The 21,020-nt window shown below is 37.9% G+C and overlaps 1 protein-coding gene across 1 annotated transcript; it reads left to right on the top strand.

Moving 5' to 3' along the window:
• The first annotated feature begins 335 nt into the window (after nt 1-335).
• On the top strand, nt 336-20,322 carry LOC134671194 (uncharacterized). Its single transcript, XM_063528981.1, has 5 exons — nt 336-502; nt 10,715-10,814; nt 15,182-15,367; nt 18,236-18,389; nt 19,126-20,322. Exons 2-5 carry the CDS (start codon nt 10,734-10,736, stop codon nt 19,215-19,217), a joined length of 513 nt encoding a protein of 170 aa, XP_063385051.1. The 5' UTR covers nt 336-502; nt 10,715-10,733; the 3' UTR covers nt 19,218-20,322.
• The last annotated feature ends 698 nt before the right edge of the window (nt 20,323-21,020 follow it).

Below are 21,020 nucleotides of genomic sequence, written 5' to 3' on the forward strand. Positions count from 1 at the left end.
TAATGCTTCGTTATAAAATCAAGATGCTCCAACCTCAAGCCACAGTTGAGGCCAAGGCTAGTAATCTTTTCCAGAGTCTAAAATACTAGCCGGGCTATAATTAAACTGAAATTTCCAAGTTGCAAGTTAGTCCACAAAATACGTCATTCATAAAGGACAAACGAAACGCATAGTGAACAAAACGCATCGCACGTCACGCGTTATCAAGCTGACGTCATTGGGATTTCACGATTTGTTTCTTGTTTCTCTTTCACCCCACGGCCTACGTCAATCTTTTATTTCGCTCTGTACCAAAATATCGGGGCGGGAAGGTGTTCGATGAAAGAAAACAGAAAACTGGCGGTGCAGTCGAACACAGACGTTCGTGTTTTGTGTGTTTACGTGAATTTTGCGTGAACAAAATCAGTGAAATTATAAACTAACAAAGCTTACGTGAACTGTTCAAGTGTTATTAATATAAAACAATTGGATTAGAACGAACTGCGTTGTAATTTTTTGAAAAGTAAGTAATTTTAAATATGTTATTTACATTTGCATTGAATCGATTGTGTAAATTTAGTCTTTTTATTAAGACCCGGCCGTGGCTGGGAGTTGTTATCTCACTGTTGTCGTCAGAAGCAAAGAATTGAGAATCTAGATAAATAACAGACATTTTTTTACTGAACTCTGGCATTTAAGTTGAGACAAACAAAAATATGTAGTCACAGCCTGTTTAGCATAAACAAATGGATTATTAACTAATGAAACTAATGTTATTTCTCTAGAATACTTCCAAAAAATTAGTTGGTGTTAAATTATAGCATCATTCTGATATACTGAAGCAAATACATGGGCTCGCAAAATATTACCAATTTTTTCAGTAGCATAAACAATTACCAATGCTATAATGCTACTACATATTTGCTACAATACTACAAAATATTATAGGTGTCTAATAAAAATGTAGGCTATTACCTACTTGAATGAAGAAATGAAATACTTGAAAAGAATGGGTTGAATAAGAAAATAAATTTGTAATGATCTCTGCTACAAAGATCAAGTGAATTATAGACTATTTACATGTTACATAATAAAATTTACTTATTTATTAATCATCATCATCCTAGCATTGTCCCAATATTTTTGACATGGACCTAGGTCCAGGAATTGTCCCAGATACTAATTTCTTTTGAAGTAATCTTGACATCCACCTGCACAGATAAATAAAATAAAAATATATAAGTTTTTGGCAAAAATTTCATTTCTGGTACAAGCTTTTATCGCTGACTGTACTTTTCTTATGGCAGACAACTAATACTCATTGTGACAATTCTTAAAACCCCAAACACAAGTTGCGTTGTTTCATCACAGAGTTCCTATGGCCACCTCCTGTCTCCATCATCAGATCAGCTCAATGGTACCATAATATTGCATTGTCATCCAATTTATACATGCATGCAAAATTAAAGCTCAATCGGAAACCGGGAAGTGGATCAAATTTAACTTGCAAGATTTGATTACAGACAATGGTCAGGTGAAAGTAAATAAAAGCTTGTAAAAAGCCCTTTATTCATTGTAAAATGTTTACATAAAAATTTGAAAATAAAACTAAAACTTATAATATGTGTTTTACGAATGAATCCCTAGTGGGTATAGGCCTCTTCCAGTGCGCAGTCCACCGGCGCAGATGTGAGGCTTTAAATATCCGCATCTGCAGCTGTCTAAAAATCTGCATCCGCAACATCCCTGGTATGCAGTATGCAGGGTTTATGATATGCAATTGGAAATAAATTAAAAATAGACATTAAATTAAAATTAATGATTTATTAAACAACTGTACCGCTATTCGGAACCTAATAATAATATTGAGAGTGGCAACACTGTTGTCGGTCGTATTGTCCTTTTCTAGCATATACGTCCCTCTCTCTCCCACACTCCCACCACACAGCAGTTTGCTTTTTGGCGGTTGTCGCAAAAACAAATTTCCAACTCATTGGCTTGCTGTTTTTCCATCTGGAAGGTCGTGAAGCTAAACTGCTGGTGAGTTTTTGAATTTGTACCTCAGTTTAGCTGACTATATTGAAAAACAGTTTCTAACGGCTTTTGCCGTTCGAAATAAATATTTAAATTTAGTGTCCGTTAAACTATCTAGCAAATAAAAACGATCCGGAATAGTAATGTGTAAGTTTTCAAAGGCTGCCTGCGCGCACCATGGCTATGCTAATGAAAATACTAAAACACATAATGTTAGAAAACACATCGAGCTGGTAAAGCGTGCACTTGTCACCATTAGAATTTAATTAATATTATACCTACATTAAGTCTCTTCTGAGTCTTATTACTTATTACTTTAAATCTTTGTGTGTCTATAATAACGGTTGAAATTAGGTATAACACTTAAATGGTGATGTGTGGAGGCATACCCTTCAGTTTTCAAGTGATTTGTGTTTTCGAATACGAAAGGATCGGATAGTTAATACGTGTTACGTAGAACCTACGTATTAAGGTAGAAGCTTATAGACGTGTAGGGTTTATCTGTCCAAGTATCTATCAGCAACTTGTCGGTTTATCCCGTTCCGGGTTAAATATAATATTGCAAAATAAATTTTTTGGTAGTAAACTTGCTGATAAATAACGTGTACCCGCTTAGGAGTCGACGAAGCCCCGCTTCGCGGGGCTTCTATTTCCGCTCTGAGGGTCACAAGGTAACGAACAAACCTACATCGCAAGCATTGCATTTATTTTTGTGGAAAGTGAGTACTTCGGCAGTACGTAAACTTAAGTCTGCCTAGATAAAGAGAGAGATTAGCATGGCTCTGCGCAAGAATGACATGGAAATCCTTAAGTATTTCACTCCTTATCTACCAATTTATATCTCTCCAACTAGATCTTTGATTAAAAAAAAAAAAAAAAAAATGTTTAAAATGTAGGTAGATAGGTATCTCTTTAAATAAATAACAGGTACTAACAGCTTAAAAGAACTCTTGCATGTAGTTGCTATATGTGCTTGTATTATTTTGGATTTGAATAACTTGATTATTCATTCTATATGTAACTATAGGTACATACAAGACGGTCAATCTTTAAGCCTACCCACCTACCTACATAAATAGTACATAAACTTCATTTGAATGATATTCTTAAGCTATGTCTGTTATGGTTCCACCTGCGTAAGGTGTGCCTAAGAGAATCTTTTATTCAGTCACAAACTAACGTCAAGTTATTTGTGATGAAACCAATATGTTGTGTACCTATTTAAGCCTGCGCAAGGCTGCCATGTTTCCACCTGCGTAAGGTGTGCCAAAGAATCTTTGATTCATTCACAAACTGATATCAAGTTATTGATGATGATATTACAACCTATATAGTTAAGCCTGCGCAAGGCATGTCAGAAATTAAATGATATGCTTATAACACAGGCGAGCGAGTAGGCCACAATCATAAAAATATAACAAAGATGAATATGTAAATACCTCCTTTTGGACAAAGGACAAGTGAAAAGGGTTCCAACAAAATAATGTTCTGGGTAAAAATCAGTCGAAATAGGCTTCGTTATTCGAGGTTTCATTTTTGTTTACCAATCTATTTTAAGGGTCCCGGACACCCTATTGGCTAAACCCAAAATTGGACTAATTAACATTTCTAAAATTATAATATAATAGGTATAAAATAACCTAAGATTCCAGGCCTATCTCGACTCATTTTTATTTTAAAGATGAAAAAATCTTTGCACCCTAATATAAAATTGTGGTCTGGAGACGCTAAGCCTCATAACGTGGGTGGCATGGATTTAGTCACCTAAATTCGACCATAAGCCCAGGCAGAATATTGATATTTAGAATAAGGTGTGGTCAATCCTCCAAGGTCCAGATAATCTGTGGACTCTAATTAAATCAGGCTCACTTAAGCTCACGACACAACATAGCTTACGGTTCAATTCTGAAATAAGCTATGTTTAATATCACTCATGGTGTGAAAATAAAATTACAAGAGCACAAACAGCCTGCTCAAGGTGTACAAAGGGTTCCGTTTAGCGGCCCTATGAATATCTAAAAACTTTTGAAGTCTATGCCTGCTATGACAGACTAGAAATTAATATAAATTATATTTGCCTCGAGAGCACTAGTCTTTCAGTTAACATTTTTACGAGTACCTACCTATGTAGGTACACGACATAACCAAGGTTACCTATTTAATTATTATATCCCTGACTGGCATGGTATAGGAAAATTGTCATGTGCTGCACAAGCATGTTGGAAATAAAAATATACAAAACTGACCTAACGGGGCGTTTATGAATGCTTTATTTTACACCCTTATGTCTGCCTTGTGAACCTTGAGGATTCGAATCACCTTGATCGTAAGTGCTCCTATGCACAGATTAAGTTTATTTTAAACTACCCATGCACTAATCTCAAGGGCACGTGCTTCTATGCACGGACCAAATATTGTTATCACTTAATTCACTTATCATTATTCGTCATAGTTTGATACTATACGTTTAACAAATGTACCCACCGTGGAATGTAATGTACCCAGTCATAAGGTTTTTAATAAACAGTGACTTAATGGTTTGCAAGAACGATTCTAGTATAACTTCTGGGCGGTCACGTCTAGGGCATGACCCTCTAGTTCTCAATTTATACAAAATTATAGCATTGCGATACTGTTTGCTTTGCACAATGTGAAACAGCAGCAAGCCTTGCGAAAAGGCGAAGCTATTTTGAAAGAAGAGTACTTTTCAAAAATACATTGTAATATATATAAATATGTTTTTGTCGTGGAACAAGTACACCCAAACAAATGCAGTCATTTATTATAATATGTTGGCAAAACTCTGCAAAAGAGTTATATAGTCTGTCTGTACAGTGTAACTTGAAGGCATCAATGCACATGAATCTCTTGAAACATGGTGGATCAATTAATTTACACCCCGTCTGTGTCTTGCTCCTATTACCAAATCCACAAGTTAAGGACGTCAACCTATATATAGGTACCCTTCTTGCTCGAGACCTGTAAAAAATTTACACAATAATTTCATGCAGTCAAGTGTCGGAAAACTAGGTCCACACACTTAGCGATATCGTGAATATATATCCAAGAACTCTGTATATTGCCTCCCAGGAGGCGGGATGTTATTAGACTAACCTATAGTAGGTAGTAGGCCAGAGATATAGTATACAAAAGTACACTGGCCCAAATTAGGTAATATTATATTTCAGAATATAAAATAATTTACAATCTTGCTATTATTGAAATATGAACAAGTAACAATTATCCTTAGTTCATAAGGAGGATAAGTATACCTGAATATCTAATAGATTCGACAAAGTGTTGATTCTAGCATTGGATAAAATAGCTCCCTCTTAAAGGGCCTCTGCGCTGTTGGCTTTGGGGCCACAGGCGCCCGGCAAATTGTAGGGAACCCCCTGGTTTCCCACAGCAAATAATGTAAAATCACGAAATAAGCACATAAATTTGTATTTCGGTTAAAAGCACCTATGCGATGAGCTAGGGTTTCGAATCAAGTATCTGATTCCTTATAATTTACACACTGAATAGAGAAAACTGAATATTCAGAATTAAGCAATGTCTATGAATAGTTTACAGAAATTATGCCACTTTAGCGGTCAGAACCAATAAAGTTTTAAGGCTTATGTCTACCAGTAGGCACCAGATAAAGTAAACCACTAAGAAATTACTCTTACTACATATATACAAACTTTTGAGTAAAATTAAGGTTATGATAGCTAAACATGAATTTAATTAGAATGACTCTGCAAATATTATTGATAAAGTTCTGTAGCAATTCTACACAAGAACACCACAAAGCGTCATAACTAGTGCCACAGCGCAGTGAACACATGAGTGTTGTGGCTTAAGCTCTCATAGTAACCTTCACACTTTTAAGCAAGGTTTATTTATGTACACTGACTTGCGTTCTCGTTAGTAAAGCGTTTAAAAGGGTTAAATGCATTTTATAGCTATAACTATAACCTATAACCAAGTATATGGCTTACAGTCATTAAATAAATTTAGTGATTCCCTATGACATTTCAATAAGTACCTAATTTTATTAACTCTGTTTGTGGTGATAGTGATATAACGAATAATTAAAATATTCGTCTACTTAAGCCCGAGGGATTCTGGAAATAAGAAATGTCCTGTCCTTGTTATATTCCTGCAACTGATTACTTTACTATTATAGATAATTATTATCAAATTTGATAATAATTGCGACTTATAAATAAAAACTACTCTAGTACTTTATTATTTTCATCTTTTCATACTTGAATTACATTACTCCTTATAACAGATGTGTATGCTCCTTGAAGAGTAGACTGACTTATCACATCTTCTTTTACCTAGTTTTCACATACATTTAAGTACTTAAGTATAGCACCCTTGTGGTGACTCACTTATTCTTTTTGAACATTTATAAGTACATTAAGTACGTATATAAAATGTTAAGTTAGTATCATAATATAATGGAATATCAAATTGTATGCTTTACTAAATACCTCTCTCCTCACAGGTGTTAAAATAAAGGGTGTACTGCATAATTAATTAAACACTCATAATATAATAATATTACATATACATAATAAGTACATGTATAATCACATTGGCTTGGCGTCTTCCCACCACCAGGCGATAACAAACACGTCTCAATATTATTATTAGGTTCCGAATAGCGGTACAGTTGTTTAATGACAGCGTTTTACACAAAAATAAAACGCTAATTAAATAACTTACCCTATTCGGAACCTAAAGTTTTAATCCTGCCTGGTGTAAATATGTATAATTTTGAGACAATGAGTTGGAAATTTGTTTTTGCGACAACCGCCAAAAAGCAAACTGCTGTGTGGTGGGAGTGTGGGAGAGAGAGGGACGTATATGCTAGAAAAGGACAATACGACCGACAACAGTGTTGCCACTCTCAATATTATTATTAGGTTCCGAATAGGGTAAGTTATTTAATTAGCGTTTTATTTTTGTGTAAAACGCTGTCATTATAGGTAAAAATAAAATGAAAATGAACTGTTGTTTTTAACATAAATGCCTTTGTAAGTTTGTACCTAGTTTCTGATAATAAAAATGAAATTTAATGTAGGTAGTTTCAAATGGAATGTGTTCCTAAATAATAAAATTGTAATTTAGGCTATAGGTACACAACACCATAAGTCTAGCACTGTCTCAAGGTTGAATTATAATCGCCGACAAACATTGTCCAAAGGATATCAATTGACAAACGAATTTTGACCTTACGGCTTTGTAACAGAGTGCATTGTCTAAGTTAGTTGGATTCTTGTAGGTCACATAGGTTAATGCCTTATTGTCTAAAGCATTGGAATGTGCAAATGCAAAGTATGTGTGTTTATGACTTTTATGAGTTGTTTATTAAATCTTCTCAGATGCTTAATTCAATCTCTTCATAATGTTCATAGCCAGTGGCGGATTTGTAGTCTTTGCCGCCCTAGGCCCCGGGCCCTATAGCATTGACCAGGCCATCATATTATTATTGACTACATTTTAAGTTATTTCTTGTTACCATCGGCGAAATTTTTTGTCACAATTTGCCGCCCCTACTGGGCCTAAGGGCAAATCCGCCACTGTTTACAGCTATTTGATACTAGGTAAGTACATTATTAAGAGCCACACTAACCCGCCGCCAAAAAGCCGCTCCCATACAATTGAAGTTACCTACACTCTCATAATCCCTAACATCTTAGACTTAATTTTAAATTACTAAAAATATGTCTCAGTTGTTTACTTACACTTTGTATAAAGTAAACTGGTTTTATCTTATCATCGTTGCAAGAGCGGATAATGGGGATATTAGTACAAATTACAATGTTTTTTTTACTTTGTTTTTGAGTCCTCATGTCCTCAACACGACGAAACTGTGGCACACTTCACCAAGGTTAGACAGTCGGCGTCAGAGCGGGGTGTTGACTCTTCGGGGCGGGGTTCGTGTTCTTGACCATTCTGTATGAAATATTATTATTATTACCTACGTATCATGTAGGGCTCGCAAAAAATACATGCCAAACAGCGCCGTGTGAAAAATATTGAAAAAAAAATGGTGTAGATTACCGTTGTGGTTACCGGTGAGTCTAATCCTGCGGGCCTTCTTTTTTTTTTGACGCAGGGGTAAATGCATTCTCATTCATGGGAGGGGGTGGTATGTGGGACTCGCTCCTCCCATAACTCCCTCTGCTAAGCAGAGGGAGGGGGAGAGAATACCCACTAACATCCCCTGCGGCGTTGCCCGCGTTACCGTTATTGGGGGACGCCACGGGTTCGCAGACCATTCCACCGTGTCGTCAATCCTGACTATCCTGAGGGCCTACCGCGAACACCGAAGTTCGCAAAATGCCATCTTTGTCTACACTCTAATACCTAATACCTTAATTGGAGTAAACGAGAAAGATGCCCGCAATTTGCGAACTTCGGTGTTCGCGGTAGGCTCTCTACCCGGTTAGGGTTGCCATACGTCCGGATTTGTCCGGACATGTCAGGATTTTTGACCCTTTGTCCGGATTGCGGCCGGACTTGGCAAGTGTCCGGACTTTTAGGAACGACCTTATAAAACAATGTTTAAATATATATTTATTACAAAGTTAACACAGTTTTCATGAATGAAAAGATACATAAAAGTATTAGTAAGTAATCAACGAAAACAATAATATTTCTTTCAACGATACAGTACACCGCAGAGAGCAGCGCGCCGCCGGGTCGTCGTTCAAGCTACGCCAAATCTCTGTAAAAAGAAATGTCCGGATTTTTAGGGTGATGTCAGGATTTTTATCAGGACATTTAATTCTTCCATATTCCAACGGTTCTCAATTAACGAGACGTGTGACCTTGGGCTCCTGTATAACGGTACTTAATTGTTGCAGCAGTGGTCCAAGTCTACAGATCGCAGCTTTCGCCACTGAAGGGCTATATCAGGATACATGCGGCATTCGATTTTGCTTAAATGAGAGAGTGAGACGCACTGACATTGGACAAACGGCGCGATTCAGGAAATGATTTAGAGATTCAATAGATATGAAATAGTAAAGATATATGACGTTCCGCGGCAAAAGGTACCTTATAGCGGCTCGCGCTTACGCTGTTATTAACACAGCTCCAATATTCAACCGGGGCAATGGTACCTTTTGCCGTGGAACGTCACATATCTTTACTATTTCATATCTAGTGAATCTCTAATTCATTTCCCTAAAGAAATTGAACAGGTGGAATACCACCCTATGTTACAAATTCCCGTGACTAAGATGATGTTTTCCCCAAAATTTCCCCAAGGAACAAACATTTTGCAGCAAGGTGATTGTTCTATTTTTATCTGCTCGATGACGTATCCTACATGCGTGTGCACAATTACGCGTGCAATGGATCCAGATTCACCAACAATAGTCCAACATACACTTAGGTATTTTCCTCATAGAGCTTTTTGTATATAAGTACGGGGTTTTTTCTCAACCCTAAGTCATATTTTGCGAGGTTAATATATGTATAGGTCATGCTAGGCAACTTTTACTATAGGACCAACGCCGAAATCGGGGAAAATTTGGCACATAGAAAACATCGAAAATCACAATCTATGTAAGGTAATTTTTTTCGTCTTTAAGTATGCTGCTAGGTGTAGATCATATTGAAAGACTTTTGCGTAATAAGGTATAAATGGTATTATAATAAAAACGCAATTATCAATTAGTATTTCCCTTGTTGGCTCTGTTTTGTTGCAAAACAAACACTGTACGAGACGAGGTACTTAAAAAGGTCACTGTATAAAAAATAGCCGATTTTCCCTCGTATAAATGTAGATATAAAGTTACGGTATTATAGTTAGAGTAGGAACCTAGCATGCAATCCGCTCGTAACTTAACCCTAGTCAAGACAAGATAGATCGAGCGAAGGGCGTCTTTTTGTGCAGCCATTTATAATTTGTATGTAGGTAACAATATGGCAGATAATTGCCCAGATGCAGATGCATTTCAGTGCATCTCCGACAATGGCCGCGGAAGCTAGGCAGTGAGTTTCTCTAAACAATTATTAATCATTGTTTTTATGTCCTAAACGCTAAAATGACCATAATGTCAGTTCGTTTACTGTAATTTGTCCGATCATTTTCTGGATATTATCATATTATACTCATGGACAAATTTAGAGGAACGCAAAAAAAGGTTTATTTACTGGATTACAGCACCTAAAGTTATTTCAAAATTAGTAACTAAACTTTTTTTCCGTACCTCTAAATTTGTCCATGTACAACATTGCTTCCCTTTAAAAGTAAATAAATGAAATGTACCTATACAATAAATGAGGGAATAGTTTACAAAGAATTGTAGCAAATGATTATTTAGGATCGGCAGATTTCCCGGGTTTTCTACGATATTCTTCGTGGCAAATCCCGAATGTTGTGTTATAAATATAATATCCTATAAGTACCCATAGTCTGTATTTAAATAAAAATTAACAATTTGTACATTTTCGGGTAGTTATAACATTTATTAGTCAACCAACCAAATACAAAACCGCCTGGATCTGTCACTGAACGACCTGACTTTAACCTACATTATTTGATCATGTAATGTTTTCATCTACCCTCAACTGGCTTAAGGAGCCGTTTGAGGGTAGATTTTGTTTACTTTTATTGAAATACCTAAAGATACAGAATATAGTGTCCGCAACAAAAAAACCTCCTGATAATGGTATTGTTCTGTTCCAGGGACCACAAGGAAGAGAGCATGGGTCTCCCGCACATCACGTCGTTCTGCTGGTGCATGGGCCTGGAGAGCGGCGCCAGAGTCGTCGGCGTCATGCATTTGGTGAGTTATAACATTTTTCTACAGGCTGTGGTGTTTCACTCAAGCGTTCAGCTCACGAATACTTCGAGCTGTCAGTAAGGCACAATCTAGAGAGCGAGAAGATTTATATGCCTCCTACAATTTAGGATAGCTTTATTTGGCGTTCATATAAGCACATTGCATGCTTACTTGCTGAATAAAAAAAATACACTCCTGTTTTTGGGCAGTCGTGTAAAAAAAAGGAAAAGCGTCATGTGACTCGTGCATTAGAGCGATCGTTATCCCTCTAATTCTGTTGTACCTAGGACCTACTATTAATTATTTTGTGCAGCACAAGTACCTACAGTGCTACAGTGCAGGTAGGTATTTAATATTGGAGAGTAACCACAATTAACAGTCCTGTCCATACATGAAACTATCAGCATCAAATTTAACCTCTAGCGGCCCACCATACAAAGAAAATTGGCAATCGAATTTGAATCAACGGTATTAGAAAATAGAGTTCAATTCGTTTTGTTTTAAAATCGAACGAAACAAAATAAAAGCAACTCTATTCCATTCCATTAAGATTTAAATTTCATTGGAGCTAATTTGTACTAGTATTAGGACATTGAACCCCAAGAGGTTAAATTTAGAATTCTTATCTCCATTTTATTTTTATGTGCGGTTCTATTCCTTCATCATTCCCAACCATCATCAACCCATATTTACGTATAATATGATATCGGCGGTTATGTGCCCTGGAGTTAGATACGTATTATTTTACTTCAAAGTGCAGAATCTTTATATGATAAAAGTCAGACTATAGAGCCGTATTTACCGCCTACGCGTCAACAGTTTGTTTCAGAAATCTGTTCATTGCAAGGCGGGTGTAAAATTTGTCTACCATGACACATGAGTCATAATAAGGAAAGTCTGGAACCGCCCTTTGCCTTCAACCCGTCAATAAATAGGGAATGAGTCATCCTTTTTAAGTATTCTGTTCAATTATGTTGAGTAACTATCAATCAATGAATACTTGATAGCCCACAAGCGTAATAATTTATTTCATATTTGATATCGGTCAGGCATACAAGATACAAGATATTTATTTATAAACAATGTCAATTGTGTTTGAATACATAGAGTATTAGAAGCATAACACTAAATAAATTCATGAAATACAATGTCCATTTAGAGATAATTTGCCATTATATATAAATATTTAAACAGCAAATGGACACACAGACGGAATAACAGTTTTGTAACAACGGTCAGTCATCTATCATTTCATAAAATTTATCAATATTCGGATACTTACTTATTGTACTTTTTCTAATGCCTATTATTGCCTTTACATAGATAGATATAATAAGGCTGGATCGGAGGGGACGAAATCTTTTAACTTTGCTCAGAATGTGTTTATTTAGTAGGCTTGGCATGAGTGTACCGCCATAGTCCGCCGTCGGTGTAGTTGATTGATTGATTGATTGGTCCCCGTCTGTTTCTGATTAATATTATTAGAAAAATAAAAAATCTAAAACACTGTCGCGGCGCTCTCGTGTACTACCGATCAAATACCGTGTTCTTTATTTGACTCGTTTACCAATGTACTCAAAACCATTTTAAAGTAGGTAAATATAGATGCATGCAAAAAAGCCTGGGAGGTCAGACTGTGAAATGATGTCATAAGTATTCCGAGTAGTAAGTTTGCTACGGACAACTAAAAAGTACGCAAAATATAAATGCATATTCAATTAAGTTTTAGTATGTAGTTGTTTGTCCCGATGACGTTCGAAGTGAGAGATTGTACATATACTAAATAAAGTGTAAACATTTTATAATAGACTAAATAGCACCGTTCACGCAAGACCTTGCGATATCCTTCAATAAAAACTGCTTATTGTCAAGATCATGTGCAAAGCAACAGGTTTTATAAACATACTAGCTGTTGCCCGCGACTTCGTCCGCGTGGACTTTTATCTTGAACATTTTACATCTTGAGTACCTATAATTTTAATCGATGCAAACTTTATAATACAAACTTTTAATATAATGTTAATGCCCTTTTACCAAGTTTGAAGTTCCTAGCTTGAAAGCTTGAAAAAAAAATGTTTGATATCCATACAAACTTTCAACCCCCTTTTCACCACTATAGGGGATGAATTTTCAAAAACGCTGAAGGCAGTTTTCTTGTATTTTAATTCAAAACCTTTTTGCAAAGTTTCAAGTTCCTAGCTTAAAATAAAATTTGCACCCCAAGACGAACTTTCATCCCCTTTTAACCCCTTTAGAGGTTGAATTTCCAAAAACGTTTCAATTACTTTTTTTTGTAATCAGCTAATACGCCTTTCTAAGAAGTTTCAAAGCATTTGTGATGGATTCAAACTTTCAACCCCTTTTTATCCCTGTTAGGGGATGAATATTATAAAACGCTGAAATTACTTTTCCTGTCTTTTAATAATATCCCTAAATACAAAGATTCAAGTCCCACACTCGAAAAAATGTTTGATATCCATACAAACTTTCAACCCCTTTTTCACCACCTTAGGGGATGAATTTTCAAAAACGCTGAAATTAGTTTTCTTGTATTTTAATTTAATACCTTTTTGCAAAGTTTCAAGTTCCTAGCTTAAAATAAAATTTGCACCCCAAGACGAACTTTCATCACCTTTTTAACCCCCTTAGGGGTTGCATTTTCAAAAACGTTGCAATTACTTTTTTTTCTAATCAGCTATTACGCCTTTCTAAGAAGTTTCAAAGCATTTGTAATGGATTCGAACTTTCAACCCCTTTTTAACCCTGTTAGGGGATGAATTTTACAAAACGCTGAAATTACTTTTCCTGTCTTTTAATAATATCCCCAAATACAAAGATTCAAGTCCCGCGTTCGAAAAAAAATTTGATATCCATACAAACTTTCAACCCCTTTTTCACCACCTTAGGGGATGAATTTTCAAAAACGCTGAAATTAGTTTTCTTGTATTTTAATAATATATCTTTTTACGAAGTTTCAAATTCCTAGCTTAAAATAAAACTTGAACCCCATACAAACTTTCATCCCCTTTTTAACCCCCTTAGGGGTTGAATTTCTCAAAATCGCCTCTTATCTCTTGTACACTTTATAAATGTAATCTAGTGTGCAAATTTCAACTTTCTATCTTTTGTAGTTTCGGCTCTGCGTTGATGAATCAGTCAGTCAGTCAGTCAGTCAGTCAGTCAGGACACTTGCATTTATATATATAGATTTATAAATGCAACAGCGCTTACTTGGAGCTTCTTTTTGTAGTAGAAGCTTTTATTAGGTCTCCACGGACACAAATAGACTTCTGTACGGATACGATGGTCGTATTTGTCTACGTGACAGCGTGATAAAACGGTGTTCGTCTCTTTCTATCCCGCAGAGTTAAAAAGTGACATTTGTTTTATCACGTGGATAAATGTGGATAAAGCGATCCATAATAGGCTTGATTTAGGTATTAGTATTATGGTCATCAGTTAAACCAGAGCATATTCGTTGTTAAATACTTCTAGTAGTTGTTTTTAGGGTTCCGTACCCAAAGGGTAAAACGGGACCCTATTACTAAGACTTCGCTGTCCGTCCGTCCGTCCGTCCGTCCGTCCGTCCGTCTGTCACCGGGCTGTATCTCACGAACCGTCATAGCTAGACAGTTGAAATTTTCACAGATGATGTATTTCTGTTGCCGCTATAACAACAAATACTAAAAACAGAATAAAATAATGATTTAAATGGGGCTCCCATACAACAAACGTGATTTTTGACCAAAGTTAAGCAACGTCGGGAGGGGTCAGTACTTGGATGGATGACTGTTTTTTTTTTGCTTTTTTTTGTTTTTTTTTGCATTGTGGTACGGAACCCTTCGTGCGCGAGTCCAACTCGCACTTGCCCGGTTTTTTCATTATTCCGATTCGCTGATGTATCATAATGATGTGAAGGATTTCAGCTTTCTGTGTGCCAATTTAACTCGCGTTTGCCACGAAATAAATTCTGTTTCTGTCGACGCTTGTATACCTAGAAAGAGGCGAAAACATTATCGAGACATCATTATTTGACTGTGATAACCTATAGTCGCCCACGTACCACAACTTGCCAAGACAGAAGCAATTTTGTTTTGTCATAAGAAAGATTCAAAATGCAATTGAAGGGATGTTTACAAAAACAACATAAACAACAATCAATCAATTGAACGATGGCCTTTTTATAGGTCTCTGGGCGGCTAGAGGATAAAACAACATAACCTAATTGTGTTTGGATTTAGAATTGTCTCGAGGAGTATTAGTTGCCGGTTGAGGGAAAAGTACAGTCAGTCATAAAAAGCTTGTATCAAAAATGTAATTTTTTACAATAAAATACATTTTAATTTACCAAATATTTATTTATTTTTCAGATCGCCTCAGGCTGCCTCTTAATTGTGACCTCACTAATGGCGCACGACGCTGGCTCCTACGTGGGCACCATCGAGGACGAGGGAGACCACATCTACTCAATCTGGTACCGGATCGCTATAGGCGCGGCCGTGCTGACCACGGTGCACGTGCTACTGGCGTTGGCCTTGTTATACGCTGTATATAAGGTAAGGAAGGGGACCATCTCTACTGCATCTGGTACCGGATCGCTATAGGCGCAGCCGTGCTGACCACGGTGCACGTGCTACTGGCGTTGGCCTTGTTATACGCTGTATATAAGGTAAGGAAGGGGACCATCTCTACTGCATCTGGTACCGGATCGCTATAGGCGCAGCCGTGCTGACCACGGTGCACGTCCTACTGGCGTTGGCCTTGTTATATGCTGTGTATAAGGTAAGGAAGGAGATCACATCTACTCCCTCTGGTACCGGATCGCTAAATTTAGTCTCTAACAAAACGAAATGCACTCAAATAGACGGATAGCGACAAACGATTACCAACGGTTTGTTCGATTTGACACACGTATATTAATAACGCTAATTAATAGCGTCTACCATCTACTCGTAGTACAATATCGCAGTAAATATATGAGGTTTAACGTGTTCGTTCAATATTCTAATACCGATTGAAAGAACCTGTTGACAGAATAAAAAATAAGTTCAAAAACTAAAACCCGACTACTGCAAATCGCGCTCTAAAAAGTATGAAACAAGATAGAATTCTTATCTAAAATTATCAAGCAGGAAATATTATAAATGTTACCATTTTTTTATATAAAAATACAACGTAATATAATTTACTGAATTTTTTATATATTTACAGAGATTCAGAGGATCGCCGTGGTCGTATGCCACGATTATAAACTTAAAAGTAATGTGGCATACGACCGACCACGGCTATCCTCTGAATCTCTGTAAATATATAAAAAATAAATTATATCAGTAAATTATATTACGTTGTATTTTTATATAAAAAAATGGTAACATTTATAATATTTCCTGCTTGATAATTGGACATAGTTTAGGGTAAAAGATCCAATCCACAAAAATCTGTTAGTGAAATTTGAACTTTCTGTCAAACGGAAAAGTCGTTCATTTAAATGACAAATTTTAGAGGATGGATCTTTTACGCTAAACTACGTCCAATTTTAGATAAGAATTCTATCTTGTTTCATATTTTTAGAGCGCGATTTGCAGTAGTCGGGTTTTAGTTTTTGAACTTATTTTTTATTTAATTAATTTTGGGGTCATGATTTCGTTACTAACTTTTTGAAGTCACTTTATATTACTTTTGCGAGGGCGTCCTCAGTACAGAAATGCACGCAGAGCGCCGCCTATATCGGGCTACGCCCGACTTCTTTAGTGCCTATGAGGGCGCCGATGGCGGCTGTCTTTGGAACGCGTACGTCGGGTTACGCTCGACACTTTTAGTATGAGGGCGCCTTGGAACGCGTACGTCGGGCTACGCCCGACTCTTTTAGTATGAGGAAGGCGCCCGGCTTTGGAACGCGTACGTCGGATTACGCTCGACACTTTTAGTATGAGGGCGCCGCAGGCGCCCGGCTTTGGAACGCGTACGTCGGGCTACGCCCGACACATTTAGTATGAGGGCGCCGAAGGCGCCCGGCTTTGGAACGCGTATGTCGGGCTACGCTCGACTCTTTTGGTATGAGGGCACCGAAGGCGCCCGGCTTTGGAACGCGTATGTCGGGCTACGCCCGACTCTTTTAGTACTGGGTCGCCGAAGGCGCCTGGCTTTGGAACGCGTACGTCGGGCTACGCCCGACACTTTTAGTATGAGGGCGCCGAAGGCGCCCGGCTTTGGAACGCGTATGTCGGTCTACGCCCGACTCTTTTAGTATGAGGGCGCCGCAGGCGCCCGGCTTTCGAACGCGTACGTCGGGCTACGTCCGACTCTTTTAGTATGAGGGCGCCGTAGGCGCCCGGCTTTGGAACGCGTCCGTCGGGCTCCGCCCGACTCTTTTAGTATGAGGGCGCCGAAGGCGCCCGGCTCTGGAACGCGTACGTCGGGCTACGAATTTTAGTACGAGGGCGCCGAAGGTGCCCGGCTTCGGAACGCGTACGTATCTTGTAAAAAAATTGACTGTTTCATACATTTTGGCTGATCAGGACTTCTATACCTATTCACGTTATAAAATGTTGCAGGACATTAAAAACACCATGTATAGCGGCCAAACAAATTTATTTTGCAAAAACCTTCTTGTAGTCGCGTAACACGCGGATAGAATCCAGAGCGCTTGTAGATTCATAGTTCGAATCACCTAACCGATAAATTAATGTTTTATCTGGCGCATGCAAGCAAAGCCGGATGCAAAAGCTAACAATATTTATATATTTGAAATGTGCTAATTGAGCTCTTTCCAATGATGTATAACACATCATCATTACTTTATTTTAGTTTTTTGGTTCGTGACTTTATGACCTCTAGAGGGTGTAGTGTTCATTTTTTTGTGACGCCATATAGCATATAACCAGCGGACGATTAAGACGATTCGAATGACACATCGTTTGTTAAATTATAATTTATTTATTTATTTAATCGTATGGCATTATATTTACAGATACAGAGATATCATAAATCTAACTCCAGAGAATTAATCCACTTGATAGCTTCGTCGTTCAGTTTTATCAGGTCTTCCGGGGGGCCTCCAGTATATCGAGTAGATGGGCACTCTTGGAAAATATGTCGGATACTCTGTTCCTCGGCACCACAGTTTAATTATAATAAGTACTTTAGAAGTTATGAGGGAACAGATGAACATACATACATACATACATACCCACATACGTACCGGTCAAAATCATAACCCTCCTTTTGCGTTGCCGTAGTCGGGTAAAAATACAATCAGCGATAAAAGCTTGATCAGATCGAAATGTTTAATAAAAACTTATTTATATATTTAACCTCTGTGGAAGAGCGGTTGTCTCTTAAGACTTGAATCTTGTATACATAAAAAGAGCATGGATAATATTGAAATGTTACTTTATGTTACTGAATAAACTTTTTTTTTCCAGCGTCACATGACGGTCCTCCGCGCGTACGTGTACATCATGTGTATACTGTACGTGTGTGCCCTGCTTTACATCATCATAACGGCGGCGATGCGCGGCCTGAGCGGCTCGGGCTCCGACGTGTTCCTCGCCTTTTTGGAGGCTGTGCTGGTCTTTGGTGAGTGTCTAATGGCGTTCACTGTAGCCTCCCAAGACCGAAGGTCCTACCTATAGTACTTCTACAATTCGATAAAATTTAAACCATATGCAATTGGAACAGAGTTGCATATCTATTGTTTTGATAAATTTTCTATCAAATAAAAATCAACTCTATTCCCTGCACTATAGGTGCATAGTTCAGTGACAAATTTTTGGTTTGCATTTGTATGGCCGGGCTTTAGCAGGATAGTTCGTACTTATTTACCATTTTACAAATGTTAGCCTACATTTCCGACTCGTAACAGATCAGGATCTTTAACTCCCATCGCTAGCATTTGTTGTTTGTAAGGCGTGGCCAAATTTTCGAGACAACTGCAGTTTGGTTCTATTGGTCCTATTGTGTGGCTGCATCCCGTGTTCCTTTACTCTTAGAACATACAAATTATTTTTGCTATTTTTAGCAATTACCCTGACTCTGGAAAAAATTAAGTTTCAAACATAATTTTACTTTTGAGCAGTAGTTTCTTACGGAACACGCAGGTCCGAAATTCCTCTTGATAAGCGTCCTTTCTTTATATTTTTATCCAACTCGTGTCATTGTATCGAAGCGGCCGAGGTGCAAAAAAATATCTGAACACGCATTCTAACGCCTTGACAATAGAGGCGAGTTCAGATATTTGCGAGCATCGGCCGCTCCCATATATATCTGATGGCGACTGCAGAAAAGTCGCTCTATCATATCTATTTATTGGCAGGTTTCCTGGCGTACTGCATCCTGTGCGTCCACAGCTACTACCTGATGCTGCGCAGTGCGGAAGACATGGAAGGACCTAACAAGGTTTATTAGATCGCACACATGTGAAGGTACACACACAGACAAGACATCCTCCTTACTGAGCATAGTAGCGCTACCCCCTCTGCCACAAATATACGGTAATTTTACTCCATTTTCGAGTCAAAGTGTCTTTGTGTGACGCCCGTATCTTTGAATGGACCAATCACGGCACGGGACTCGCTCACCTCGTCCCCCGCACCCCTGTATTTTTGGCAGCATCGGTTTCATGAAATAATTGCTCTAAACTCCGTCTAGATGATTCCTAGTTTATGCCTATACACAACTTGGTGGCGGGGCGTACATATAACTTCCCATCGATTTGCATTGCAACGCTGAGCATTTTCCTTATATACTTACGAAATCCTTTCGCCTTGTATGGCGGCTACCTCAATCGAATGAGTAAAGTTTGATAATATGTATAGCTCGAAATGTACGGACAATTTGTTACACGAATAATTAAATATAACCAGACCAGATATCGCTTTCTCAAAGTATTAGAAAAATGGCATTTCATAAGCAACATCGTGAAATATCCCTTTTACAGAATAATTTTGTCATATTTTCTTAGCTATTTTTTATAGCCCTCATAGATGTAAGGGCCAGTCACTCGTGTTAATAATAAATTACATTCGGTAGACCTATATAGCCGGAGCAGTGCTTCAATAGAGGTTTACTTCTGAAAGGTATATTTGTGAGGAAGTTATCCCATCTAGATTGGTCTCATCTTGAGCCAATTTGTAACTTTTTTGAAAATAAGATACATGATTAAGTAACTACTGATAGTAAAAAAGGATAAACGCTTATGATCGATGCGTCAGTAAAATTATTTACTTAATTTTATTGACAGCTATTTCGAGGAGTAGTTATTTTTCGAAGCAAATAATTACGATTATATGTATAAAGTGTTTCTCTGATGGGATCACACTAAATATGGGAATTATATTAGTTAGTAAGAAAAATAAAATGATATAATATAATGATAATAAACAATAAGCACTGAATGCGTGTTTGAAAGACTGGATGCAAGATAACACTTAATAAATAATTGCTTTTATTAATATTGTACTTAGTTTAAGTCTTAATAAATATATGGATAGTGCCCATAGCATTAAATAAGAAAGAAGGGGGACTGAGACCGATAGCCGTGGGGAGCACTTTCCGTCGACTCGTGGCCAAGCTTGGGTGCCGTGCAGTGAGAGGGGAGATGGCCTCTTATCTTCAGCCGCATCAGGTGGGTTTTGGGACGCAATTGGGGTGCGAAGCGGCGATACATGCGGTACGTGCCTTTGCATTAAAACCGGAGAATGCCGGCAGCGTCATTATAAAACTCGACCTAAAAAACGCTTTTAACACAGTGGAGAGGGACGTTTTGCTGGGTGAGGCTAAGGAGAAAATTCCTACGCTCTATTCTTTTCTTCACCAGGTCTATCATTCACCTTCCAACCTTTTTTACGGAACTGACCGGATTTTGTCACAAGTGGGGGCTCAGCAGGGGATCCACTGGGTCCACTCACTTTTAGCCTCGCAATCCAGAAGGTCATTACCGATCTAAAGTCCCCTCTTAACATCTGGTACCTCGATGATGGTACCATTGGGGGCAAACCGGAAGAGGTGGAGCAAGACTTGCTCGTCTTGCTGCCGCGCCTGAAGGATATGGGGCTGGAAGTGAACACCTCCAAATGTGAGTTTTTCCCCTGTGGACCGCAGTCATCTTCTCTCTTCTCTTTTTTCTCGGGTTTACTTCCCGGCCTCAAGGAATTGCATACTGATTCTTTTTGCCTACTTGGTGCACCGATTTTTCCTTCCGCAGTTCCT

Source organism: Cydia fagiglandana, chromosome 15 (assembly GCF_963556715.1).
Source record: "Cydia fagiglandana chromosome 15, ilCydFagi1.1, whole genome shotgun sequence".
Taxonomy (NCBI): Eukaryota; Metazoa; Arthropoda; class Insecta; order Lepidoptera; family Tortricidae; genus Cydia; species Cydia fagiglandana.